We start from the raw sequence: 27,980 nt of genomic DNA, 5'->3' as shown, positions 1-27,980 counted from the left end.
CATTTATTCACCTGTAAAATGAGGTATGAGTTTATGTCTCAAGTTGGTTGTGAGAATAGCTTCCCTAAAGGCTTGGATCCAGAATAGACCTGGTTGCCTTTTAGTTTTAGAGTGCCTCAGGGCAGAGGCCAAAAGCTCAGGCTGAACAGGTTAGAGGAGCCTCTCCCCAGACTTGTAGAAACTGAGGCACAAAGAGCACTAGAGGTTTGGTCTAGACCATACAGAGTTGGCGGCCAAGCTAGCCCTGGTTGGAGTCTGAGCTGCAGCTCACGACCTCTGCCCCAGGCCCCGTTTGTGGAAGAAGGGGGGTGAGGGTTGTGTGTTTGTGTGTGTGTGGAGAGGAACTCCAATCTGGAAGTGGTCAGCCGAGAGGCCCGCACTAGCTCCTCCCACTTCTGCCTATTCCTCGTCCCAGCTCCACCAAATACCAACACTGGAACTTGGGCACATTCCTCACTCGCTCTGAGTTCCACCTGAGCCCCAGGAGCAGCTGGGTGGGCGAGGAGTCATTCATAAATAACTAGAGGCACCTGCAGACGGCTTCAATCTCGGCCCCAACCGTGGGGTGGAAGGGCTCACACGGGCCGTGGGGCTCCGGGACTTCGTATCCTCTCTCCCTCCAGGGCCTCAGACGATGCACCCTCGGAACTCGCTTTTTGCTCCTATTGAATGTGAGTGGGACGTGCGTGTAGACAGCAGAGGGAGATTGTATAACCATATCACATGTGTGTTGAATGGTGTACACATCCTTGTTTAGACTTGTGAAATGTATGCTCGGCAGAGTGCAGATGTAGGGTTCACGGAGTACGAGGCTTCCGGTTCTAGCCTTCCGGTTAGTAACGCCAGGCCTCCTTCAGCGTTCGCCCGGACGGTCGCAGCCTCCTGATCCAGGGTTTGCGCGTGCGCTGACTCCGCCTTAGGCTCCTCCCCCGCGATTGAGTCCCGCCTGCGCCCCGCCCTCGCCACACTTTACGGCCCGGCACGCCACTTTTGCTTCGAGACGCTGCCGCTGCCGCTGCCCCCGCAGCTTCTACTACCGCGACTGCTGCAGGTGAGGTGAGGTGTGATGTTGGGCAGGTGCCGCCGGCGACCGGGAAGGAGTTGGGGAGCAGGACCGCCGAAGGGCGACGGGACGACGGGTCAGCTGCTGTTTTGTCTTCTCAGCTCCGGTCTCGTCTGCGCTGCCGCAGGGAGGCCGCCCCGGCGAGCCGAACCAATGCTGGATCTGGAGGTGGTGCCCGAGCGTTCGCTGGGGAACGAGCAATGGGAATTCACACTGGGTAAGTGTGGAGTCCTCCCTCGCTACCCTGTTCTCTGGTTCTTACTTCCCAGCGGGCTCTTTCCGCCTCTGATTTCTGCCCCGTACTCCCCTGCGCCTCGGCTCGTCGCCTCTTCCGTCCTATTGCTTTTGGAGCTCCAGGTACTAGATACCCGCTCCAACCGGCCCGACCCGCCAGTCTTTCGCTCAGCTGGGCCCGGACGCCCTCGCCTCAGGCCTTAACAGGGCCCCTCCCGGGGCAGTGGTACAGTAGTAATAATAATAACAATGACTGACACGCCCCAAACACTCGAGGCCAAGTTCTGGTGCGTAATTATCTCTTGTTCACCTTCTTGGGGTCGAAGGGTCGATACTATCGTTATTCCTATTAACATTTTACTGATGTAAAAGCTGAGAAAAGACTGACACTCCTAAACGTCACAAGTCCGTCTCCCTTAGCTTTTCTGGGCCATGGGTTGCCTCTTCGGAAGGAGAAAGCTAGGCCCCCAACGCATAATCATATGTTGGGGGTCTGGTCAAAGGAGTTGAGGATAGTCTTGTGTGTGTTAAAAGAATTTCTGACTTGTTTTCTTCTTGTTTTTAATGTGGTCGATGTGGCGTAATCCTAAACCCATACTTTAGCTGAGAATGAAACAGGAGTTCAGGGAAACTAACATTAAGTTTGTAGAAAATTCAATTTGGTAATTTTATGGTTTGGGGTTTATTTTTTGGTCCAGTTTTCCTCATCCCTCAATGTCACTACCCTTATGTGTACAAGTATTTGCATTCAGTAACCCCAGTGTGTGTTTACTTTGATGTTCCGGCACTAGGAAAAGGGAGGTGGGGAGCAGGTAGGTGTTGGTTTTGTTTGTGTAGGCCTGAACTTTTGTCATACTAATATGGGCTACTGGACTGACACAGCTGCCCTATTGGACTGTAACTAATCCTTGAGTCTGGAAGACTCATATCTATGAAGACAGGGTAGGTGAGAAACAGCGGGTGACAGATTATAGGGCCCTGCTGGTGCTCACCTCTGGGTTGTAGGAGCCAGGTTTTTTTTGTTTTTTTTTTTTTAATCCTCATCCAAGGATATTTTTCCATTTATCTTCAGGCAGAGTAGGAGGGAGGGAGAGAAAGAAACATCAATGTGACAGAGACACATCGACTGGTTGCCTCCCACATGACCTGAACAGGGCCAGCGAGGAACCGCAACTGAGCTATGTGCTCTTGACCAGAACGAACCCACCACTCATTGGACTGTGGGCCCATGCTCTAACCACTTAGCAAACCAGCCAGGGCAGAGCCAGCTTTATAGAAAAGACTTGGCCAAATTCTCTCATAACACCACTCCTGCAAAGTTCTTCCCAAAATTTTAGCTGGTATCAAGCAACAAGAGCTTTTTTGGGAGGTTAGGGATATCTTTGCCTCTAGACCCATTCATCATGCTGGTGCTATTTGGCTTCTAGTTAGGGAAGAACCTCCTCATCCACAGCTTCTGCTCACACCAAGATTTAAAAGGCCAGAGTGAGCCCTGGCCAGTTTGGCTCAGCGGTTGGAGCGTCAGCTTGTGGTCCAGAGAGACCCGGGTTCAGTTCCCGCTAAGGGCACGAACTTCGGTTGCAGTTTGTCCCCGGCCCCGGTTGGTCATGCAGGTGGCAGCCACTTGATGTGTCCCTTTCACATCGATGTTTCTCTCTCTCTCTCTTCCTCTCCCTCCCTCCCACTCTATCTGAACAAAAAATGGAAAAATGTCCTCGGATGAGGATAAAAAAATAAATAAATAAAAGGCCAGAGTGAGAACCACAACCATAGCTTCGAATTGTGCTTGCTGTGGCAACTAAGTTGTGGATCTCTGTGAGTCTTCTTGGCCAAAAGTAGTGATTGGGGTGTCAGTTGAGATCAGGGTTTTCAAAAATCTTAGGTGGGAGAGCAAGGCTTCTGTCAACTTTTGTTTTAATACCATAACTCTCCCACTTCTAACTTTTGCCAGTTTGCAGGAGTCAAGGGTGGTTTGGGTAGTTATTTCAAATTGTCTAAATAGCAACTGAAAACAGTGAAAAAAGTTATTTTTCCCTCTTAATCTTCACCACAGCCCTCACACATAGCAACTGCAATTGGGACTGATAGGTAGGACTGGGTCTAATTAATTCAAGTCACCACAACACTGTAAAGTAATCTTCATTTGCCAGGTGAAGCTTAGAAAGGTAGAGATGATAAAAAGTAGCAGACCAGGATTTCTTGCTTCCCACTGCTCTACCCCTATGAGGATGGGCTCAGCTTTGTCTCTAGGTTTCTTTTTGGAAAATTGCTATTGCAAATGTATCTAGAGCTTACCATCATCTGCCTGGCATCATAATAGGGAACTGCATCCAACTTCTTGGCTACTTGCCTGGCCTTTATTTTATGTTGGGAGATTAGAGAAATGCCAACAATACAGGGACAGGAAAACCTAGGCCAAGAGGAATCTCTAAGAATGCCACTAATGACTTGATCAGTGGTGGAATAAAGGCAGTGCAAAATTGAAATGTTTTCCATGAGATTTTCAAATGCATTGGTGTGGAGGCATGTCTGAATTTCTTTGTTTTAATCCTCACCTGAGGATATTTTTCCATTGATTTTTAGATAGAGTGGGAGGGAGGGAGAGAGAGAAAGAAAGAAACTTTGATTGGTGTCTGACCATCCCAGTCCCCTATCTGGTCCCGTGGGTTGTGTGTCGTCGTCATTCCCCCCTCCCGCCCCCCATGGGGCTGGGATCAAGCCTGCAACCCCAGGTACATGCCCTTGACCTGGAATCAAGCCTCTGACCATTCTGTCCTTGGGCAGAATGCTCTAACCGCTGAGCCAAACCGACCAGGGCTGAATTTGTTTTTTAAATAAGTGTTGAAGCCCTGGTAGGGTAGTTCAGTTGGTTAGTGTTGTCCCCACATGCCAAGTTTGCTGGCTTGATCCCCAGTTAAGGCACATACAAGAGGCAACCAATGAATGCATAAATAAATGGAACAAAAAAAAAAATCGGTATTTTCTCTCTCTCTTTTCCTTCCTCTTTATCTCTCAAACCAATATGAAAATAAATTAGAGTTGAAATACCCAAAGAGGGTAGATTTAAAGGGTCACTGGAGAATAGCCTCTTCTCTGAGATTACCTTGTCCCAGAGAGACTGAAAGCTCACTTTGTTGAAGACAGCATGTACCTCTGTGGACTCTACTTACAAACATGGAAAACTGAGTAAGAATGGTCACATGCCCTAAAGAGGTTAGTCTAATGGAAAGGAAGGATTACAGAAATAGTGTGATTTATTGTAATGAGGTGAAGGTTGTATAGGTGCTATGGAAAGGAGAGGAGAAGGGACTTGACCTAGGGGGTTTGGGGAAGGCTTCTATCATCCTATAGGAACCAGTACCATTCCTGGAGCTGGTGAACACCAGGAAGGCCCTATGAGATTGTTACTGCCAGATTTCTCAGCAAAACTCTTCATACATATAAATCTTCCAGTCAAATTGAAACAAAATAATGGGAAAGATAGATGGTTTGTAGGGAACTATAAAAATTGGGTATTAAAATTAGAGCGTGATATACTGCTGCAAGAAGAAAATAGTTTCCCTAGATTTCCAATTGTCTTTAGTAGTAGCTGCCTGGGACACTATCAAGGAGTCTCTGGGTTCACTGGAAAAGGGAATATCTGTAGTAAAGTGTGTTATGGGAATGGGTGTAGGAAGAAAGTTTGGAGATTAGATTTGGAGAGATGGGCATGGAAGAGGAATCTAGAGGTTTCTGGCTTGAGTGACTGGGATAGTTGTTAGAGGTCAGAATACAGAGAAGAAACCAGATTGCAGAGAGTGGTGAATAACACATTTTGTTCTTGTACTCGTAAAGCTATAAGTCTGTTTTTGGATTGTCTGAGACTTTGTTTTCTATTGTCTCTCTGTACATGTCTTCTTGTTTGAAACATAATGGACTTTGAAAACATACCTTTTGGTGTTCCCTGAAACTTTTCAGAGGCTACTGGGATTTGGATTTCTTTAAATAGGGGGCATATATAAATCTATTTATAATGAGCCATAAGTTCAAAAATCAAGTGTTAAGATTTAGAGGATATTAGTGAGTAGATTGTAAGGGTCCAATAAAAATCCTCAGTAAAATAAGTTGATTCTGATAGATGTGTGATTTTTAACTCTTTAAATTTTTTTAAAATATGTTTTTATTGATTTTATTAGAGGGAAAGAGAGAGATCAACGATGTGAGAGAGAAACATTGATCAGCTGCCTCCTGCACAACCCCCACTGGGGATCAAGCCCACAACCCGGGTATGTGCCCTGACTGGGAATCAAACAGGGACCTCTCAGTCCATAGGATGACGCTCAATCCACTGAGCCACACTGGCCAGGTGATTTTTTTCTTTTTCTTTTTTTTCCTTCCCTTTATTGATTTTACAGAGAGAAGAAATGAGAGGGGGAGAGAGAGAGAAAAACATTGATGAGACAGAACATTGATTGGCCGCCTCCAGCATGCCCCCTACCAGGGATCAGGCCCACAACCTGGGCATGTGTCCTGAGTGGGAATCGAACCGGCGACCTCTTGGTGCATGGGTCGGTGCTCAACCACTGAGCCACACTGGCCGGACTGGCCAGGCGATTTTTAACTCTTTTTAATTAACCCTTACAAGTCATGTGTTCTTGCAGATTCTCTTTTGAGAGATGAGGAGACAGATGCCACAGAGGAAGAGAGGAAGAGACTGCCCAGGAATTTATGTAGTCTAATGCAGGTTGAGAAACAGAACGTTGATCTCCAGAGTCATGCAGTCAGTGCTTTCTCACTCTGTTTTTTGATTCATGCTGACTTTGCCTTCTCAGAGCTCTTAGCCTGCTTGGGATCAGCATAAAAGTTTCTATCTTTTTGTATATTAACTCCTTCCCCTTATACAATTCAGCTGTTTTCTTAGTGCTTTCTGCTAACTTTATTCCAGCTCATGTTGCTTATTGAACTTTGATTTACACATATCTATAGACCTTAGTGAACCCCCCACCCTCACTCCCACCCCAGACTTGACTACAGGGACTAATACCTAGCACAGTGGTAGATGTCAGTAAGTGGACAGGTCAACTAACCCACCCTGGTGTCCTTGCTTGATTTCAGGAATGCCTCTGGCTCAGGCAGTAACCATTCTTCAGAAGCACTGTCGCATCATCAAAAATGTCCAGGTTCTCTACAGTGAACAGGTGAGTGGTGGCTGATTTGTTGACTGAAACAGCATCCCTAATCAGTGAGTCATCTCCAGAGGTTGATGATCTGGGAGAGACTGACTAGCAGGGATTATTGGGTTAGTGTATTCAAATGGGAGAATCTTCAGCACTGGTCAGTTAGTTACCAAGCACTTTTGTTGTTTTTATTCTGAAATTTTTAGTCTTGATAATCTGGTGCTGCCAGATTTTGAGGAGCAGTAATAACTGAACTTGTTTTTTTATTGTGCTTGACTTACATTCTGGCCCTGGAACAGGGCCTTTTCTGTGTGAGGTCACCTCAGGGACTATCTGGTCTTCTAGGGCACTTGTTTTCCATTTTTGAGTTTAAAATACTCTCTTTTGCTTTGTTGGTTACTTGGGTTTGTGTTCAGGGTTATTGTAGTGCAGATTTCTTCCTACCAGAGCATCCCAGACTTGAAGGGATTATGCCTTACCCCTTTAGTGAGAATGATCCAATACATGGAAATTGCTAAATATTGGCTTTCAATTAATGGACATATTTTATTTTTTGTCCAGTTTATGGTAGTCTCTATTAAATGTTGGTCAGCTGTACCAGGAATTAACCCCTATAGTATAAATGTTGCATGTATCTACGAAGACCTTTCCAGTTTCCAGAAAGAGTGTAGTATTTTAGGTTAGCACCAGAGAAGAACTTCCTGCCCTGGTCATTTTTGCTCAGCGGTTAGTGTCAGAGTTGAGCCTGTTACCTATACCCAGAAATTACATTCATACTGTACCCCTCTGCATCGTCGAGCAAGTGCTTAGCTATTCTTGTGGTACCACAGAACAAGGGACTTATAGGAGTGGGCAGGGGCTTCTTGAGCAACAGAGCCAAAGTGACCTGGCATTTATAAAGTGAACGATGGTAGCTTTCCTTCTTTGTTGCATTCAGATCATTTGTAACCTAATCTGACTTTCAGGATTAGACCATGAGGAAATTACTCATGACAAGTAGCAGCCTTCAAAACAGGAAGCAGCTCAAGAAAATTGGCTTGCGCCCTGGCCAGTTTGGCTCAACGGTTGGAGCGTTGGCCTGCGGACTGGAGAGTCCCTGGTTCGGTTCCCGCTAGGGGCACATACCAAAAAAAAATTCTTTTTTGCCCTGGCCAGTTTGGCTCAGCGGTTAGAGCATCAGCCTGCGGACCAGAGAGTCCCCAGTTCGGTTCCCACTAAGGGCATGTACCTCAGTTGCAGTTTGTCTTCGGCCCCAGTTTAGGTCGTGTGGGTGGCAGCCACTCCATCATGTGTCTCTCTCACATTGATGTTTCTCTCTCTCTTTTCCTCCCTCTCTCCTTCCCACTCTATCTGAAGATAAATGAAAGAAGAAAAGAAAATTGGCTTGCTTCTTGAGCTTATAGTAACTTATAGATTCAGTTAGATTAGCTTTGGGCCCCCCAAGATTGGATGCATTTGAAAATAGTCTTTAAACATTCTTAACCAATTTTTAAGGGTGTGTTATATTTCTTATATCACTGTCTTTGTTGTCATTCCAGTTTTGGAGTACAAATAGTAGTTTTAGCATTAAACTGATTTTCCCCAATATCTTTTAAGCAACTAGAATAAGTTAGAAAACATGAGTTTAATAATTAGCCTGGTTCTCCTTCTGTGAAATGAATATAGTTTCCTTATAATAGAATAATCTTTTGATGAGGATCAAGAGAAGATACTTTCTCGGAGTTCTGATATGGTGCTTCTTACTTGTGGTCCTTTACTCTTCTGCCCTTCTTCCATTCCGTTCCCATTTGTCTCCTTGCTTCCCATTAAGTGCAGAGAATAGTTTGGCCCATTAAATGTTTCAGAAAGCGTAGGCCTACGGTCCGGAGAGACCCGGGTTCGGTTCCCGCTAAGGGCACGTACTTCAGTTGCAGTTTGTCCCCGGCCCTGGTTGGTCGTGCGGGTGGCAGCCACTCGATGTGTCCCTTCACGTCGATGTTTCTCTCTCTCTCTCCCTTCCTCTCTCTCCCTCCAACTCTATCTGTACCAAAAATGGAAAAATATCCTCGGGTGAGGATAAAAAAAAAAAAAAAGTTTCAGAAATATCTTGTCTCCAGCAAATCACACCTTGGAAATGAAATGTGGATGTCAAGTAAGCCCCATCTTTCTTAGAGAGGGGAAGTGTTAACAACTTGCAACAGACAGCTTTACTGAACTGTTTCATATGGAGTACCGCATAGTACTGGGTTACTGGAAGGACCTGTTTAAACACCACATAGTATGTGTGTATTTTCATTCTGGAGATACAAAGTACTGATGAAATGTTGACTGTGAGGATGATTTATTTGCTTCCTTTAAAAATGTGCTTATTTGCAACAATGCCAGGAAGGAGAAAGTGTAAGAAAATCCAGCCCTATCCGGTTTGGCTCACTGGTAGAGCATCATCCCGTGGACCAATGAGTCGCGGGTTCCATTCCAGTTAAGGGCATGTACCACTGTTGAGGTTCGTCCCTGACCCTGGTCAGGGTTGTTTGGGAGGCAGCCAGCAGATGCATCCCTCTCATGTTGATGTTTCTTTCTCTTTCCCTTTCTCTCCCTCTCTCCCTCCCACTCTATCTGAAGATAAATAGAAAAATATCCTCAGGTGAGGATTTTTTTTTTCAGTTTAAAAAAAGAAACCCAGATCCTCCCAGCATTCTTCATCCAAGTGTGGATCTTGAAAGCTAAAATGTTGCTTCATCCTGCTTACCCCTTTGGAATGGCCCTCTCAGAAATGGATTGTGTTCTGGGTTGAGAATAGGGTTCATAAGTCCATTATCTTGTCTTGCTTGAGACCTAATGGTTTAGACATTTGTACAGCATTCTTTCTTCTAGTGTTTGCCAGGCATGATGGTGCTACCATGGTCTGTTATCTTGTGAAGATCAGTGAAGTGGAGGGGAGCAGACAGTCTGAGCTAATCCCAGAAGGCTTTTTGGAGAGAATTTTTCTACTAAGCCCCCACACCAACAGTGACGCAGGCTTTATTTCTCTGACAGCCACACCTCTGTCATTCACTGCCTATTTTGAGAAGTTCTATAAAGAAACTTCTTTAAATTCTTTTGAGAGCTGTGTGTCAATTTCAAGAAAGGGCAGAGTTTTGGATGGTGCTGTTTTTCTTTTGCTGGGCAACCTGGTTAGGGCTATGAAGAGTCTTCAGATGTTGGGTTCTTGAATTGATTGCATTGGACTAGAAGCAGGCAGGTGGGCCTACATGAAGGAGTGCAGTGTGCTGAGCTTAGTGCTTTATGACCTACTACCTATTCTCACAGCAACCCTGGAAGGAAGGGAATGATGGTATTCCCATGAGTAAACTAGAGCTCAGAGAAGTTTTGAGAGTCACTTAAGGTTCACCAGCTTACCTGAACTCAAAGTCAGCTCTGTCCACTATTCTGTGCTGCTACTCCCTTCCCCCCAGGACTCAGAAGGGGCAAATGTAGAAATGTGAGTGACTCCTTAGGTCTTAGACTTGGGCCTTTCAGAAAGAAGCACATATAATATAGGATGATGGGAGGAAGGGAGGAAAGAGTAAGAGTGTCATCTCATACACAATCAGATCACAAAGTACTTCTTCGCCCTGAAATATGGCCTAAAACAGTCAAAAGAATAAAAAGTGTTCCCTGTGGATGGTACAGCCTGGGAGTGAATGGACATAGGTTCAGCTGACATGCATTGAGCATTACCTTCTGAGTTTGAATCCTTATAAGGCTTTACCATGTGGTTTGCATTCCTCATCAGCTGCTCTGTGGGTTTGACAACAGTAAATCCATGCTTCAGATTTGAACCCTGAACCCTCAAAAGAAAGTGGCCTCTATGCTCACATAATTTTGGCCCTTTTCTCCAAGTATTATTACTCAAAGCCTGTAGTAACACAGGCTTTGGAAAAGACAGGCTCTTTTCAGCCAATATTATAAAGTATCAGCTGGAGGCTGGAAATAGAGCACATTGTACATGCATGCAATAGTTTGTTTTTGGCTTCCAGGCCTTGTTAGTTGGGGGATGGGATCTGTACTTAGATATTCCCTGTGTATTACATTTATATTATAAGGCTTTCAGTAGGTGCTGGTAAGTAAATTAATTGTTCAGAGTGTGTGTGTGTGTGTTTTTGTTTTTGTTTTTTTTTTTGTAGTCTCCTCTAAGCCATGACCTCATCCTTAACCTGACTCAGGACGGGATCAAACTACTGTTTGATGCTTTCAATCAAAGACTTAAGGTAACTAAAGTTTAATGTCAGGCTGATTAATATGTGCTCTTGTGAGATGTTCTCAAAATTCCTAAGTGGGAGTCAACTATGATTCAGAGACCACTAGGAGATAGGGGACTGAAGCCATGCCTGTTTCCATAAAAGGAGAAACTGGGCGCTGGCCAGATTGGCTCAGCGGTTAGAGCCTCCGCCTACAGACCAAAGGGTGGTGGGTTTGATTCTGGTCAAGGGCACGTACCTTGGTTGTGATTCAATCACCGGCCTTGGTTGGGGTTGTGTAGGAGGCAACCTATTTGTGTGTCTCTCTCATATGATTGTTTCTCTCTCTCCCCTCCTTCCCACTTTATCTGAAGATCAATGGAAAAGTGTCCTTGGGTGAAGATTTTTTAAAAAATAAAAATAAAAGTGCTGCGTCTAAAACAAGAAAAGAGAAAGAGAAACTGGGTCTAGTGGTTGGAAAGATTTTGGGAAGGACTCTAGCTCTGGGCTTTAGAGGTAAAGGGGAAAGAGTATTGAGGATTCAGGGAACATTCTATGGGGAGGGGACTTTTATACTGAATAGGAAAATGGAGCTAAGTATATGGAATAGATTATCCTGAATCTTTAAAAAGGTACTAAAACTCAGCAATCTCAATCCTAGGTTTCTACTCAAAAAATGAAAACACATCCACAAAATATAAAAAATAACATAACATTCTTAGCATAAGCAGAAATGGATCTAGCAGCTTTATGCATAATAGACACCAGATGAAAAACAACCGTGTTCATCAGTGGGTGAATGGATGAGCAGAGTGAACTATGTTCATACAATAAAGTGTTAACAATAAAAAATGGACAATTTCCTCCTACCTCAACATAGATGGATCTCAAAAACATTATGCAAAATAATTAAGTGAAATAAAAACAGCCCTGGCCGGTTTGGCTCGGCGATTGGTGTGTTGGCCTGCAGTCCGGGGAGACCCAGGTTCGGTTCCCGCTAGGGGCATGTGACTTGGTTGCAGTTTGTCCCCGGCCCTGGTTGGGTTATGCGGGTGGCAGCCACTCGATGTGTCCCTTTCGCGTTGATGTTTCTCTCTCTCTCTCTCTCTCTCCCCCCCCCCCCCCCCCCCACTCTATCTGAACAAAAAAATGGAAAGGTGTCCTCCGGTGAGGATAAAAGAAAAACAGTCACAAAGGACCACCTTAAGAAATAATAATAAAGGTACTAAAATGAGGCCTGACTGCAGGATAAGACCAAAAGATTTTAGTCAAGCTTATGGATCTTTTTCTACTTCATTCTTGGATCATATACTATAACTTAGAAGATGGAAATTGGAACTCTTCTTAAAATTCTGGAGCTTGGCGGTTAACACCACCCGTAAATAAGTTGATTCTTGAACTCCTTTGAGGAAATATAAACAGACAGCTTGCTGATGTGTAGGGTCTTAATTGGTGCTCAAGTGCAATTTACTAACACCTATTTCAGTTCAGGATGTTTTTAATATGCTATTTACAAATGCCTTGGCTTCACAGGTTAGTCATGTGACATCAGACTCATGCTCCAGAGTCACAAGGTTGAATGTGGCTCTGGGCAGTGGCATGCCAGAGCTGTCTTCCTAGTTAGGTTATGGAGTTGCCTTTCCAAAAGACTTGGGTAATTCCTAGTTCTCAGCATCCCATCACAGGTGAGCTGCTGAGGAGACAAGATAGAATATGGAAAAATAATCTTTACATAAAATGAGAATTTCTCATTTATGATGATTTTTCAAAAGCAGGGTTTGATGTGAACATTCTTCACCCCGCATCTCCCTTTCCTCTCCTTGTGGACTCAGTCATCCTGTCCTCACTGACCTGCAGTTCCACAATGGGAAAAGGTAGAGGGTGGCCTTCAATGTGGCTTCATCACAAATTGGGGGAGATTAATCTGGAAACGCCTTTACAAAGAGTAAGTGGTGAATCCGCTTTAAGAAGCATAACTTAAGCCCTGGCCAGTTTGGCTCAGCGGTTGGAGCGTCGGCCTACAGTACAGAGAGACCCGGGTTCGGTTCCCGCTAAGGGCACGTACCTCAGATGCAGTTTGTCCCCGACCCTGGTTGGTCATGCGGGTGGCAGCCACTTGATGTGTCCCTTCACATCGATGTTTCTCTCTCTCCCTCCCGCTCTGTCTGAACAAAAAATGGAAACATGTCCTCGGGTGAGGATTAAAAAAAGAAGAAGAAGAAGCATAACTTAAAAAGGTTATGGGGAATGTAATATTATCAGATATTTATAGCAGGGCTTTTCATAGTAATGAAAAGCTGGAAGTAACCTAAGTAGACAACACAAGGGGGTGGCTAGGCAGCCCGTCATAGAATCACAACATGGTGAGGACAAAAGCATGTATTTAGTGAGCACTTGGTGCATATTAGGCCATGGCTGAATGCTTCCCATGCATTTCCTAATTTACTCTTAATAAGCCTGTGAATGGTATGGTTTACCAGCAAGACAGCTGAGGGGGAGAGGATTAGTGTGGTCTGCCTAACTAAGCTTTTAACCCTATATTACCAGTATGTGGTGACTAGCCACTGAGAATCAGAGTGGCTTAAGTTCTGTTGTTGGGTTTGGGAAACAAATGTGATAAAGCTGAAGAAAATGGTGTGAGTACATTATGCAGAAATGTGAGGAGTGGGAAGTACATTAGAATGAGTAAATAAGTAAAGTCTTCTGCCTCCTTGTGGTCATTATGAGTAAATAAGTAAAGTCTTCTGCCTCCTTGTGGTCATTATGACAGAGGAGGGTCTAGGGCCTTGCCTGACTCTCTGGAAACTGAGGAAGCTATCTGTCAGGTGCCCTTGCTTGGCACCAGGTCTGATCTGACCCATCTGCCTGCCCCTCCATCCCAGGGTTTCAGAATCTACCTCTCTCTCCTGCTGTTCCCTGCAGTTTCCTTTTCCCCTCACTTGATACCTGTGAGAGAGCTCTGTGGAATGAGGCTTCACCAAGTCACAACCTTTACAGCCATGTGTCTTTTGTTTTCCTATCTTGGCTGCTGCCATGTCTCCTCCTCTCTGGCTAAATCAAGGACTTTTCCAGCCCAGAGGATAGAAAATCATGGACTTCAGACTTCCCTAGCTGCTAATTTCTATGGCCCAGCAAACTCAATGGACTAAAATCATGAATTTTCCTGATGACATGAAGGACTCCCAGATGGTCAGCACTCTGGGTTCCTTGCCACTGTGCCACCCTGTCAGCTCTGGTCCACTGAGCAGGTAGGGTTGAACCACCTATAAGTGTTGGTCTGAGCTGCAACAAGTGGGTGATAGTGACATAGGAGAAACATCCTGGAGACACCCCCACAGGGTGAGTGGTGGGAAGTCCTGGAGGTGCTGTTGGCCAACTGTTAGGGTAGTAATCAAAGAGGCAAAGTGCCTGCCTCTGCTAATATAAGCAGGGCCCTCGCCTTGGTCAAATGGCATACCAATTTGGCATGATAAACTGCCATGGCTAGGCTTTCTGAAGGGGACACTAGGTGTCTTATGAATCATAGCTATCTCCCTGCCCTTCCTTGCATGACCTCTCTTGGCATCTCCATGCTTTTGAGCTTCGTGTTCCTCTTAGCTAGCTTCATACCAGACCGACTCACCTGACATGTTGATTACTTCCCCTTTGCTAACTAAATAAGCCAGACCTTAGGGCCCTTAACTTAGTGGGATCAGTGGACAGCACACATACATACAAATAGTGTAGGAAAGTGTTGTTTTATGTGTTGTGATGGCCCAGCAGAGGGAGCAATTCTTAGTAGCAGGTTGGATCAGAATGGCTGCATTATAGTTGAGAGGTGCCTGTCCAACTTGTAAATTTAGTGTTATGATCTCTAAACAAAGTTAGAGACAAGGTCTAGCCAAGAGTGAATTGTATATTATGTCTCAGTTTCTGTGACAAGGCCTGATGCTCCTATACCCAATGCTCTACAGCCTCTTCCAGGGTCGGGTCCAGATTGTGAGGGCAGACAGACATTGAACCAGCTCTGCTTGTGACTCTAAAATGAAGCCCAAGAACTCCTAGCAGGAGAATGGTAGATGGTTCTCCAGGCCCCAGCCAGCCATCCTGCTGGCTGCAAAGCCCTTGACACCATTGGCACAGAGGACTTGGTAGTGCTTACTACTTGGCGTCATTTGTGGCTGAGTGTTTAATAATTTTTTCTTTGTCTCTGCCCTGAGTTCTGGACATTTCATTTGAGGCCAAACCCATTGAAACTTCACCAGGGTTTTGAGGCTCTCTGGGTTTAGCCAGATGCCCTTCATTAAGGATATATCTGAATATTGTCACAGTTGTCCTAAGCTAATGTATTGTGGATTGTTTTCTAGCAGGGTAGACCTCCCTCTCTATATTTTTGTTTTGTACACCACAATATTTTTAAGCTATTTTTTAAATTGACTTGATTTGGGTTTTTATATGCAGCAAAGTATGAAATGGAATGGGGCTCTGTATCCAAGGTTGCAACCTTAACAAACTGCATGAATTTGTTTCTGTGTAGGGTTTCACTGTCCTGTCGGGGTAGTATGTGCAGTCTTCTCTATGACCCAACAGTAGATGAGGTACAAGAACCTTTACCTAGAGCATCCACAGATATCTGTTGAACAATCTGCTGGAAGAGGGGGAAGGAGAGGTTGTGCTGTGTGTGGTATGGGTTTTTCCTCCAGATTAAAAAATGAGAACTAAAGGTAATGTGCAGTGTTTCAGGAGAATTTCAGCTAGTGATAGATTTTTTTCTTCATTATTCTATAAATGTTGTCATATATATATATATATATTTTTTTTTTTTTTTTAGGTGATTGAAGTATATGACTTGACTAAAGTAAAGTTAAAATATTGGTGAGTTTTATCCCTTGCTGGTATATATCACAGGCTTGGTACATGTGGGCTTTATCACACTCATTACATTAGTAAAGGAATGCCATCCACAGCAGTTCCAGGATTAGAGCCTGGTGCCATGATTTCCTCAGGCAGCCTTGAAGCCTACTCAGTTTCCAGGAGAAGGAAAGGAAACCTTACTGAGAACATGCTGCGTGTAAAACACTTATATGTGTGTCAAATTATTTAATCCTCACAACAAAGCAGGACCTCAGCTCAGAGGTGATGTGACTGGCTCTTGGGTCACAGCTGGCCTCCCCTGCATAGCATCTTTTGGCACCTTTTTATTCTTTCATGAGCTACAGAATTGGGACATTCCAGACAGGTCTGACTCCAAAGCCTATGCTAAAGAAAATGCCAAAACAGCCACTATGGGGGCCAAAATCTGCTTTTCAGAATGATGTCTGTATGGTGCACAAATATTTGACCACCGTTATGGCATGGTACTGTTCTAGCATCTAGAGTGTTCTGTTCAGTAAGCTTCCAGGGTCTGGCTGCCCTGGGCTTGAGTTATGGCTTCATCATTTTATTAACCTTTTGTGACCTTGGGCAAGTCACTTAACCTTTTTGAGCTTGTTTTCTCATCAGAGAAATGAAACTAATAATGTGGCTGCTCAGTTAGGAAGATTGCATGAGATAGTGCTGGTAAATAAAGCACAAAGCACAGTGCCTGGTTAAAAAAGAGATGTTCCATAAATAATACTAATTTCCAAAAAAATTATTCCTAACCTTTAAGCGTTTTCCTTAAAGTCATAAATTCCTTGTCTTCATGTTCATCATCTAAATAATTTATGCCCCTCTTTACTCCCAAGCCCTCCGTGCCCCCCACTTGTTTTTTCTGCATGGGATCTATCCCTCCCCCACCCATCTGTCCAGTCACCCGTTTTATCTGCCTTTTAAGAAAATAAGATGCCTTGCTTGGCTGTACCCTTCTTTTTTAAGATCTTCATCCCTTTTTAAGGAAGTTTCTTTTTCAAGCCAATTACTAGTAGGCATCCTGGAAAAACAAACACATTAACATTTTATTCATGAGGCCACTCTTTGTCTAAGTTTGGATGCCTGGAGCTGAGTCTGGTTAAAAGTTTTTAATTAAGCTTTTATTTTGATATATTTGTAGACTCACCTGCTTGTGTTTTAAGAATAACTCTTCTAGCCACCGTCTCCAGTGATCTGTGAGCCCATCCTTGGGGACCTGGTATTAAAAAGTATCTTTGTTTTTCAGTGGAGTACATTTTAACTCTCAGGCCATAGCTCCCACCATTGAGCAGATTGACCAGTCTTTCGGGGCAACCCATCCTGGAGGTAAGCTAAGTCCATCTGATGGTCATCTGTGGCAGGCCATAGTAATGAACCTGGCAAGTGGTACCATCCCAGCCACAACCCATGAAGACTGGTTCCTGTAGTGTATGGGGGTTGGTACTTGAGTGTAAGGGAAAGCTCCTCCCTCTTGTTTTCAACCTAGTAGGTCAGTTCAGAAATGAGACACAAGGCAGCGTTGCCAGTCATTACTCCCTGCCAGGCTGATTTGTGTTTGCAATTTCTGATGCCATTCAACCATGCTGTTTTCTTCTCCCCGCTCCCACAGTGTACAACTCTGCTGAGCAGCTCTTCCACCTCAACTTCAGAGGACTGTCTTTCTCTTTTCAGTTAGATTCGTGGACTGAGGCTCCCAAGTACGAGGTTAGCCCTTCCCCTAGTATTTTTTGCCCAGTGCCCAGGTGATATGGGTCAGCAGACAGTGCTATTAAGGTAGACTAGATAGGTGCCCTTTCTTTGGTTTCCTTGTCTCTGGGGTCTTCAGAGGTCAAGGGGATAGAGTGGGTAGGGTTGACAGGAAGAACAAATCCCAAGCTGACATTCCCAGGGAGAGGACACTTCCAACTTGATTGCTTTTAGCAAAATGTTGTTCCTTAGGCAACAACACCCTTAGGGTTATGAAGTGATAGCTTTTCATGAGGCTTACATTTTATTAAAGGGGACATTCCTGCATTTTCTCCCAAGCGAAAGAAAGGGAAGAAAAACAAAATTAAAGATGAACTTGCATGGTTGGGGTATTTATTCACCCAGAGCCAGATTTAACTATGTGCTTTGATCTGGCCAGTTCATGAAGACCATGAATGCTGGGGAAATGCCAGAGCCTGAATTACATGACCTGCATTGTGCCCTTAGTAAAATTCTGGTCCTGTGTTTTGCAGCCCAATTTTGCCCATGGTCTAGCTTCTCTCCAGATACCCCATGGAGCAACTGTGAAACGGATGTACATCTACAGTGGAAACAGTCTACAGGATACCAAGTATGTGTTGGAAAACCCAGGCTTCACGCTAAGTCTTGGGGGGTAAGGCAAAGCCTGTGCTCATTCTTTGCCTGCCCCCAGGGCTCCGGTGATGCCCCTGACCTGTTTCCTGGGCAATGTGTATGCTGAGAGTATAGATGTTCGAGATGGAACTGGACCTTCAGGTTTACGGCTTCGCCTACTTGCTGCAGGTCAGTTGCTGGCTTTGTGGTGGTGGATTTCCTCTCTGTCCATGTTGAGATAGTCTAAAATCCCACATACTTAGGGATAGTTGGTTGAAGACAAATTATGCCAAGTGTTTATGGTAAAAGCTTTCATTTAAATTTGTGAAGGGACAAGATATAGTCTTACCATTAGCATATTTTAATAAACAACAATAGCACCACTTTCCTCAGCATATACATAAGCCACTGTCAGCTTATGTAGCTTTGCATTGGTTCCCAAGCTGTTTCCTGGAGATATATGAAAACATATTTATTTATTTGTTTGTTTTCTGCTTTTACTTTTATTGTTATTTATTTTGTGCTGAATTCACTCCTGGGCCATAAGTTTTTGTTTCTTTAGTTTTTTCTGAGATCTCTTTTTCTCCTGTGCAACCTTCTCTTTTGGTTTAGGAACAATCTGCTCTTTTTCAGTGAGGATCATCTCAATGTGGCAGGGAGAGCTCATGTATGGGTTAATCTACCCATGAGCTCTGTAAGTTCTATGCTACATCTTAGGAGCTTTCTTTACCTGGATGTGCTCAATGACCAGAGACTCTACATCTAAACTCTTAAGTTCAGCCTTGCTCTCTGCATTTTTAAGCATGTGTAGCAAAAACTCAGCACTCTTTTTGGTCCACCAATCTGGTGTTCAGCCCCACTGTTTCACCTGGGCACCTACCAACTCCACCATTGTAAAGACAGAAAGGCACACATTGCTTCTGTAAAATGACACCCTTCAGATACTTGGTGGCTTTTCAACTATGCATGCTTTTGATGGCCTGGGCAGTTTCACAAGTGTTCTTACAGTGAACATGAAGATTTGAACCTCTTGTCCTGGCTAGTTTGGCTCAGCAGTTAGGCGTTAGTCCGCAGACCAGAGTCCCAGGTTTAGTTTCCGCTAAGGGCACGTACCTCAGTTGCAATTTGTCCCTGGCCCCGGTTGAGGTCCTGTGGGTGGCAACCAGTCGATGTGTTTCTCTCACATCTATGTTTCTCTCTCTCTTCCCCCCTCTCTCCCTCCCGCCCTATCTGAAGATACATGCAAAAATGTCCTTGGGTGAGGATTTAAAAAAAAAAATTTGAACCTCTTGATTTGCATGATTTTGTGGGGGTTTTTAGGTCAAGTGATAGCGAAACAATTTTCAGAGGTCACCTCTTGGTCGCTTTTGGGAAGAGCTATAAAAACATATTTTAAATTTTTTTAAAAGATAGAAACATCAAGGTGAGAAAGATGCATCAATTGCTTGCCTCCCGCATAACTCCGACCTGGGGTCACATCAAACCTGCAACCCAGGTACTTGTTCTTGCTAGAATCGAACCCAAGACCCTTCGGTTGTAACCGCTGGGCCAAACCAGCTAGGGCTACAGTGATGCTTATAACAAGGAAAATCAGTTCAGTTTTTGGTCCCCGCAATAATTTTTAGGAAGACTCACTTCCAGGAATCAGAAGCTAAAATCATTTCTTAAAACTAAAGGTAATTTTACCAAGGTAGGCTTCGGGCAGAAAAGAAAACTCACCTGTGAAGAATGCCTTTCCTGTAGTCCCATCTGGACATCACAAGTATCTGGTACCTAGAGATTTTGGGCACACAGTCTAGCTTGACAGGACTTTTGGTGGGTTCCAGACTTGCCTAAGATACAAGATTTGTGGACTATGCTTTTCTCAGGACCTAGTTAATTTAAACATAGTTTTATTTGTCAGTGTATGTGTGCTGTGAATAAAGACTTGGGTTAATTGGAGAATTCAGCACCTAGTATTTCATATTTTGTATCCCTGAAGTCTTCTATATGTAACAAGTGGATTGTTATCCATGAAGGAGCTTTGTCAATTCTAAGGCCCTGTGCAGTAAGGTGATGGTGGTGGTTATTATGGTACCAGGAATTACAGCCCTCCTCAGATTCTTGGCTTTTTTGGGGGAATGGGGGGCAAAATACTTTGTCTTCCCATCCACAGAATGGGGAAAATTTTACTAATAGTGTGTCTGTTGCTATTCCACAACAGGTGTGTGTGTGTTTAATTGAAGCTATTTCTGAAATGTATTAGACAAAGTCAGGGTTTAAAGATTCTTCCCAAAGAAGAAACTTTGCAAATCAGAAAATTTTTTTATTTTTCCGATTTCCTTTTTGGTCTCCTGAAGTATTAGTGTGTCTGTCGGGTGTTTATGGAATTGGAGTGAGTTAGTGGGTGCTTCATTCTTGGCTTTTATAGAGTGATCTTGAGATCTGATCCCTTGTTGGGTGTTACCACTTAGAAGTACCTCCTAAAGCGACTGTAACCAAAACAGCCTGGTACTGGCACAAGAACAGGCATATAGACCAGTGGAACAGAACTGAAAACCCAGAAATGGACCCAAGGCAATATGCTCAATTAATATTTGACAAAGGTGGCAAGAGCATACAGTGGAGTAAAGACAGCCTCTTTAATAAATGGTGTTGGGAAAATTGGACAGCTACATGCAAAAAAATGAAACTAGACCATCAACTTACACCATACACAAAAATAAACTCAAAATGGATAAAAGACTTAAAGGTGACCCGTGAATCCATAAAAATTCTAGAAGAAAATGTAGGCAACAAAATTTCGGACATCATACGGAGCAGAATTTTCACTGATACATCACCTAAGGCAACAGAAATAAAGGAGAAAATGAACACATGGGACTACATCAAACTAAAAAGCTTCTGCACAGCAAAAGAAACAATCATCAAAATGGAAAGGCAACCCACTGTATGGGAGAACATCATTGCCAATGATGTATCAGATAAGGGGTTAATTTCCAATATATACAGAGTGCTCATACAACTCCACAAAAGGAAGACAAAGAACCCAATTAAAAAATGGGCAGAGGAGCTGAATAGACACCTCTCCAAACAGGACATACAAATGGCCAAGAGACATATGAAGAAATGCTCAACATCACTGATCATCAGAGAGATGCAAATTAAAACAACAATGAGGTATCACCTCACACCTGTCAGGATGGCCGCCATCAACAAATCATCAAACAACTGTTGGCGAGGGTGTGGAGAAAAGGGGACTCTAATACACTGCTGGTGGGAATGCAGACTGGTGCAGCCGCTATGGAAAACAATATGGTGCTACCTCAAAAAATTAAAAATTGAACTTCCATTTGACCCAGTGATCCCACTGCTGGGAATATACCCTAGGAAGCCTGAAACACCAATCAGGAAGAATATATGTACCCCCATGTTCATAGCAGCACTATTTACAATAGCTAAGATCTGGAAACAGCCCAAGTGTCCACCAGTAGACGAATGGATCAAAAGCTGTGGTACATATACACAATGGAATACTATGCAGCGGTAAGAAAGAAAGATCTCTTATCCTTTGAGACGACATGGAGGGACCTGGAAAGTATTATCCTAAGTGAAAGAAGCCAAGCAGAAAAAGACAAATACCACATGATCTCACTTATATACGGAATATAATGAACATAACAGTCTGAGGAATACAGTAGACCCAGACATATGGAAGTAGGGCACAGACTGACATCCCTCAGAAGAGGGGATGGGGGGTGGGGGGGTGGGAAGAGATAAACCACAGAACTTATATGCATGTATGCATGACCAATGGACATGGACAACTAAGCCGGGGACAGGGTGGAGGGGGGGGGGTGCCAATGGGGTAAAAAGGTAAAATATCTGTAACAAAAAAATAAATAAATAAATAAAAATTTCAAAAAAAAAAAAACAAAAAAAAAAAAAGAAGTACCTCCTAACATAAGGTACCTTTTATCTTGTCAGGACCTGCAAAGTGGCAAGAAATAATAGCACTTTATTATATGCTTCATAGCACTTGTGCTACTGTTTATTGTACCTCAGGTGTGTGATGATCTGATTGAGATCTTCATCATACCATAAACTCCCCATGTGGGCAGAGACTGCACCTGTTTTACTCAACATTGTTTCCTCAACATCTAGCAAAGTGTCCAATAGCCTATGGTGATTAATAGTAAATATTTGGTGAGCGAGTGAATGATGTTTTCAGAATTCCATGTCGTTTTTGTGGAACTGAATGAGTCTCTGGCATTATTTTGAGGAGATAGTGGTCTCTGGTAGCATGTCAAGGCCTGGTGACCTGCTTGCATGCAGTCAGTGGCCTCTCTGGGTCCCCCAGGGCCCTGGGCTACAGGGTCTAAGGCCTGACTAGGAACCTGACTACCTCTCCCTCGTTCTCTGCAGGGTGTGGACCTGGCCTGTTAGCAGATGCCAAGATGCGGGTATTTGCACGTTCAGTGTATCTTGGTGATTCTTTCCAAGATGTTCTTAGCATGCTTGGTTCTCCACACAAGGTCTTTTATAAGTCAGAAGACAAGGTGAGTGAGGGAAATATGTTTATAAAGTGAATAGTGGTCTCTTAATATTTTTTAAATCATTAACTTAATATTGAGTAAATATAAAAAAAAAAATGTTTGCTATTTTCTCATAGAACCTGTTCTGTTAAAGCAGATGGAGAAGTAAATTGAAAGCTCTTTTCTGACCCTTGTTGGTCAGATTGTCCTGCCTTTCCTTGGAGACCAGAGCCCAGTCTATAGTCATCCACAGCTGGCTGGGTTGGTTGGCACCAGCAGCAGGGACTCCCACACTCTTGCCTACCCAACAGCTTAATGTCGGAGAAAAAACACAATTTGTGGACTTTCATTTAATCTAAGAACTATTTTAAGGGGTTGGGTTTTAATTATTATTTTTTCACCAACAGATGAAAATTCATTCTCCTTCCCCTCATAAACAAGTTCCGTCCAAGTGCAATGACTACTTTTTTAACTACTTTACTCTCGGAGTGGTAAGTTATGATTCCTTAGAGCAGCATTTCATTTCTGTGCACCCTCGACACACCTGTCTGGACATATGCAGCTGTAACTGTGCCTGGCAGCCAGGAACCTAGCCTAGCTGGCTTTGCCCAATGTTGTCTTGTATGGCAGGCCTTTTCTGTCATCAAGAATGCTGAGACACCGGGTTCCTTGGTTTATCTTTTCTGACAGAAACCTGTGGAATCTGTGGGAATCATTCAGGTTAAGGTGTTTTGGGAACTGCCCTTTTGTAGAGCATAGGAACCTATTCTGGAGTCACACTGGGAGATTTAAAAGGCTCAGAAACAGTGGAGTGTGCTTATGTATTGAGGGGATACCTCAGGCATTATTATAACCCTGTGCTGTGGACCTAGAGCGCTAAATGGAGCTGATGGTCAGCATCAGTGCTGACAGTCCAACTGGTATATGGATTTCATGTGTAAGAAATGATTGTGTAGCCCTGGCCGGTTTGTCTCAGGGGTTAGAGTGTCAGCCCGTGGACCAGAGAGTCCTGGGTTCAGTTCCCACTAAGGGCACGTACCTCGGTTGCAGTTTGTCCCCAGTCCCAGTTAGGGTCGTGTGGGTGGTGACCACTCGATGTGTCTCTCTCATATCAATGTTTCTCTTTCCCCCTCCCTCCTGCTCTATATGAAGATAAATGCAAAAATGTCCTCGGGTGAAGATTTAAAAAAAAGAAAATTATTTTGAGAACACTGCACCAGCAGCATACATCTCTGAGGGCAGGGCTAACCTGGACTTTGGGTCTTCTAAACTTAGAGCTTTCTGGGTCCTGAAGCAGCAAAGAAAGGGTAGATTCCAGAGAATGAGAAAGGATAGACTGGGTCTGCCTATGTAGGAAAGACCAAACAGGAGCTAGAAGTAGTCAGAGGGCAGCAGTGGAATCATAAACTCTTGAGGCTAGGCTGGTGCCAGAAGGGAATGTCACTGTCTTTTGAGTTCTGGAGCCAGTGATAGGTGGCAGGGAAGGTGGAGCAAATGGATTGACCCTAATAGGACTTAGTGTAGCTATTGATGGAGGGTTGGAATCAGGGGTAAACTCGGGATCACAGGCCTGAGCAGTTGGCAGGGTGTGAAGGATAGGGGGGAAGTGTTCAATAGGCTGCATCAAATCTAGGTGTGAGTCCTGGTAAGAAGCTGGAACTTTTGTACCAGGGGTTGCTAACACCCACTAATGAAAGCCAGAGGGTCTGGCAGGTCATGGCTTCAGAATAACTAAGTACCTTGAGTTAGATGGCCCTGAATCTTCTTGGTAGCTATTAGGTCAAAATCTATGCTTAGATTTTTTTTGTGTGTGGTACATGCCCCTAGTGGGAACCGAACCCGGAACTCCCTGGTCCACAGGCCGATGCTCAACCACTGAGCCAAACCGGCTAGGGCTATGCTTAGATTTTTTTTTAATCAGCTACTTACTAGGAAAGATCTGATGTGTTGGAGTCCCCCAAGTAGTGAGAGCTGTAGCCACCTATGCCTGTCAGGACTGCTGATACAAGATTTGGAATGGGGAGGCCTATAGACGGTTGGGTGCCCCCCTCACTAAAAATGTCCAGTTAAGGCTGCTTGGCTTCTGCTGTCCCCTTGATTGTTGCTTGGGAGAAAGCTCTTGCCTGCAGGCATCCTCACTGAAGAATGGGTATCTGTGAGCTGGACATGCCCTAGGAAAGGCCCCTGCCGTGCCTCTGTCACTTTCCTGACTTGTGCGTCCTTGTTTTCTATCCCAGGATATCCTCTTTGATGCGAATACTCACAAAGTGAAGAAGTTTGTCCTTCACACCAATTACCCTGGGCATTATAATTTTAACATGTGAGTATATCTATACCTGCACCTCTGAAAAGTGAACTTCAGGCTAAAAATCCCCTGGAAAGTGAGCTTATGGTTTGGGTGTTTTTTTGTTTTGTTTTTTTTTGGTAGTATGCTTTGTTTTTATTTTTTAGAGAGAGAAAGAAACATCAATGAGAGAGAACATTGATTGGCCACCTCCTGGGGACGTGCCCACAACCTGGGCACGTGCCCTGATCAGGAATCGAACCGGCAACCTCTAGGTGCATGAGTTGACACTCAACCACCGAGCCATACCAGCCAGGCTTGTTTTTGTTTTTAGAGAGAGGGAGGGAGAGAGAGACATTGATCACGCTGCCTCCTGCTTGCCCCCTACTGAGGATAAAGCCTACAACCTGGCATGTGCTCAGACCGAGAATCGAACCAGGACCTCTCAGTCCATGGGACGACACTCAGTCCATTGAGCCACACTGGCCAGGCCGAGCTTATGGCTTTAGAGTTAACTAATTTATCTACTCCTGAATTCTTGCTGCTTCATGGGAAGGGAACATTTCCTGAGTGTTTGCTCTGTTCCTGGTGTAGTGTCCAGTACCTTGTATCTCTCCATCTGTACCCATTTTAAATAAAAAAAAACAGATTCAGAAAGCAGACCCCAGAGCCATACCCTTTTCTGTTCAATTCTAATGCCTAAATCTGGCCTCCCCAATGAATGCTGTGTCAGGCCCAGTTCCAGGGCTTTGGACAGGTGTGCTTGATTCTGTTTTTCCTGGGGTGCAAGGTTGAGGTGTGGAGGTAGTTAAGCCTCTCAGAGGGCCCAGCTTTTACACATCTGTCTTCTCTCTCTCAGTTATCACCGTTGTGAGTTTAAGATCCCAATAGCCATAAAGAAAGGTGAGTAGTGAGAGTCTTCAGGGTAAGAAAAAATTTGGGGGGGTCAGTCACTCATGATGAAAAGGGACACATGATCAAAGTAGAGAGGATGGTAGTGGGTGGGTTTGTGGAGTCTCTGCCCACCTGATCCTTCCCATAGCCTCAACTCCTCTGGGCTGTGCTTATTGTTGGGGGAAGAGGGCTGTATTGTTCTCAGTCTGTAGTCTTGTGGAGGCCTTCCAGGTCTTTTCCTGTGACCGTGGATTGCTAGTCTCTGAGAGGGAGAGTTTCTTATCTACAGATGATCAGGTACTCCCAGCCCAGCCTTGTGACTGTTGTCCACTGCTGGTTGGTGTCACTCACACCTGACCGACCTCCCTTTAACCCTTCACTCTCTTCCATTCAGGAACTCTAAAACTGTCTCTCTCCTCCCTCCATACTCCAACCCCAGAGCAAAGGGTGGCCAGGTCTGGACTCTGCCTAGGACGGGAGTCACAGGTGGGCTGAGCCAGCTACCAACCACTCTGTTCTCTTTTCAGAAAATGCAGATGGTCAGACAGAAACATGTACAACCTATAGTAAGGTGAGCTCCTATTTTCCCACCTGATGCAGCCTGAAAATGAGGTGGGCATGAACCTGCCAATAGTCTGGGGCCCATATTCTCTGGGTCAGCCATTGGTCAGGCCCTGCTAACTCCCTGCTGCCTCCATCCCTCTTGCAGTGGGACAACATCCAGGAGCTCCTGGGTCACCCTGTGGAGAAACCTGTTGTCCTGCACAGGTGAGTGTGGGAGGTTGCTGTCTCTGACCACCCTGTCAGAAGGCTTGGGGAAGCCTAGCAGTGAATATTGCATGGAAATGTCATACACACATACTTCCTGCCCCAACTGTGTGCATTAGTATTAGGCCCACTGTTCTGGGTTCTGTTTACCTGTACCAGAGAGATTGCCCACTGGGAATAGTTCCCTCTCTCCCCCTCCTAGCTCTAGGTTACGAGGTCCTTTTCACCCGTAGATTTCAGAAAGGGAGGCAGTTATGACTGTTGTGGGGTCTTTTCCCATCAAAGCCTGTTACCTGCTATAGTCCACAGCCCAATATCCAATACCGGGTTGCCATGCTGCCTGAAGCTCTATCCCTCCTGACTTCTTACTACCCGAGTCCACTTCTATAGTAACTTTCTGGGCCCTATTGGGCTGTGTAGGATTCAGAGCTGAGTGAGGCCTTTTGCTACCTCTAGGACCTCAAGGGCCTATGTGGGACTCATAGAGACCACTTGCCAACAGCCCCATATCAAAAGGGACTGGTTGCCTGGTCTGGCCTCAGTCTCTAATTCTGGCTTCCCTGGCCTCAGGTCTTCCTCCCCAAACAACACCAACCCATTTGGTTCCACATTCTGCTTTGGTCTTCAGCGGATGATCTTTGAGGTAAGCCCTGGGGACTGAGGGGCTGGTGTTGATGGCAGGGACAGGCAAGTCATTGAGAGAGATCAGGGAGGACCTAACAGCCCTGCGGGGCAGGTTAATCCTTCTTCAGCAATTCTGTGTGCTGAGAACCTGGCCTATCCAATTTAACAGTGAGGTTTCAGAAATTATGTTGGAGAAATTCAGAGTCACAGCAGCTAAAGCAGTGGTCTATATCCAATAAGATGAAGGGTAACAGGAATCCCATATTTATATCTAAAGACAGTACAGCAAGGAAGGGAACCAGAGGGCAAGTGGGGCTCAAATGGTTATAGAGGCCCTGTTGGCATGGAGGAGACTGGGCTGCCCCTGTTTTCTCTTCTGGGTGCCATAACCTTCAGCAGGCCCCTAAGAGTTCCTGAAGAATTGGACAAATGGGTGTGGTGAAGTTTATGTATGTCCCATGAGGCACAGGCAGATGCCAGGGCCGAGATGGACCCTAGCACGAGATAAGGGATGTTGAGGGATTGGCTCAGCCCTGTGTGCATTTGTGTTGTACACAACCTCCACGCCCATGTCAGGACCTTCTTTGGGTCCCTTCTCTGCGGTCACAGCCCCAGTGCTGATCCCACTGGAGGTTTTTGTGGGTCTGATTGCTTGCTCTGCTCCGCCCCTTTGACTTGCTGTCCTCTTCTCACACCAGGTTATGCAGAATAACCACATTGCCTCGGTGACTCTGTATGGCCCCCCCAGGCCTGGTGCCCATCTGAAAACAGCAGAGCTCCCCTAGGGACATCACCACCCATGCCCCTGTCCCCCCTGGAACTGCATCTCATCGTCCTCAGCGGGCCTTCATGTGCCACCTGTGGGTTTTCTTGGACACCTTGCCAGTGTTGAAGGGCTGTTGTGATGTTCTGAGATGGGGCTCAGGCTGGGCGCTCTACCATGGGGTGAGAGACCCAGATATTCTTCTGTCCGTCCTCAGCCTGCTGGTGCCAACAGGAGACACAGACTGCAAAGAGAAGCACAAACTCTGAGCCTTGATACCTGGACCCAGGAGC

At 44.9% G+C, this 27,980-nt stretch overlaps 1 protein-coding gene across 2 annotated transcripts; it reads left to right on the top strand.

Annotated features, from left to right (window-relative positions):
• Window positions 1-996: 996 nt before the first annotated feature.
• CUNH16orf70 (chromosome unknown C16orf70 homolog) lies at window positions 997-27,980 on the top strand. Of its 2 annotated transcripts, XM_036275107.1 has the most exons (16): window positions 997-1,280; window positions 6,392-6,474; window positions 10,599-10,682; window positions 15,463-15,506; window positions 16,768-16,847; window positions 17,131-17,225; window positions 17,741-17,838; window positions 17,920-18,029; window positions 22,245-22,378; window positions 22,762-22,845; window positions 24,592-24,674; window positions 25,498-25,541; window positions 26,060-26,103; window positions 26,242-26,300; window positions 26,871-26,943; window positions 27,623-27,980. In XM_036275107.1, exons 1-16 carry the CDS (start codon window positions 1,067-1,069, stop codon window positions 27,707-27,709), a joined length of 1,416 nt encoding a protein of 471 aa, XP_036131000.1. In that variant the 5' UTR covers window positions 997-1,066; the 3' UTR covers window positions 27,710-27,980. The 2 variants fall into 2 exon arrangements, with proteins under 2 accessions (XP_036131000.1, XP_036131001.1); XM_036275108.1 differs by lacking the exon at window positions 10,599-10,682.

The sequence above is a fragment of the Molossus molossus genome, unplaced genomic scaffold, assembly GCF_014108415.1.
Source record: "Molossus molossus isolate mMolMol1 unplaced genomic scaffold, mMolMol1.p scaffold_m16_p_21, whole genome shotgun sequence".
Lineage (NCBI taxonomy): Eukaryota > Metazoa > Chordata > Mammalia > Chiroptera > Molossidae > Molossus > Molossus molossus.
The sequence above is the reverse complement of the archived record's forward strand: the minus strand, read 5'-3'. Positions and strand labels throughout refer to the sequence as shown.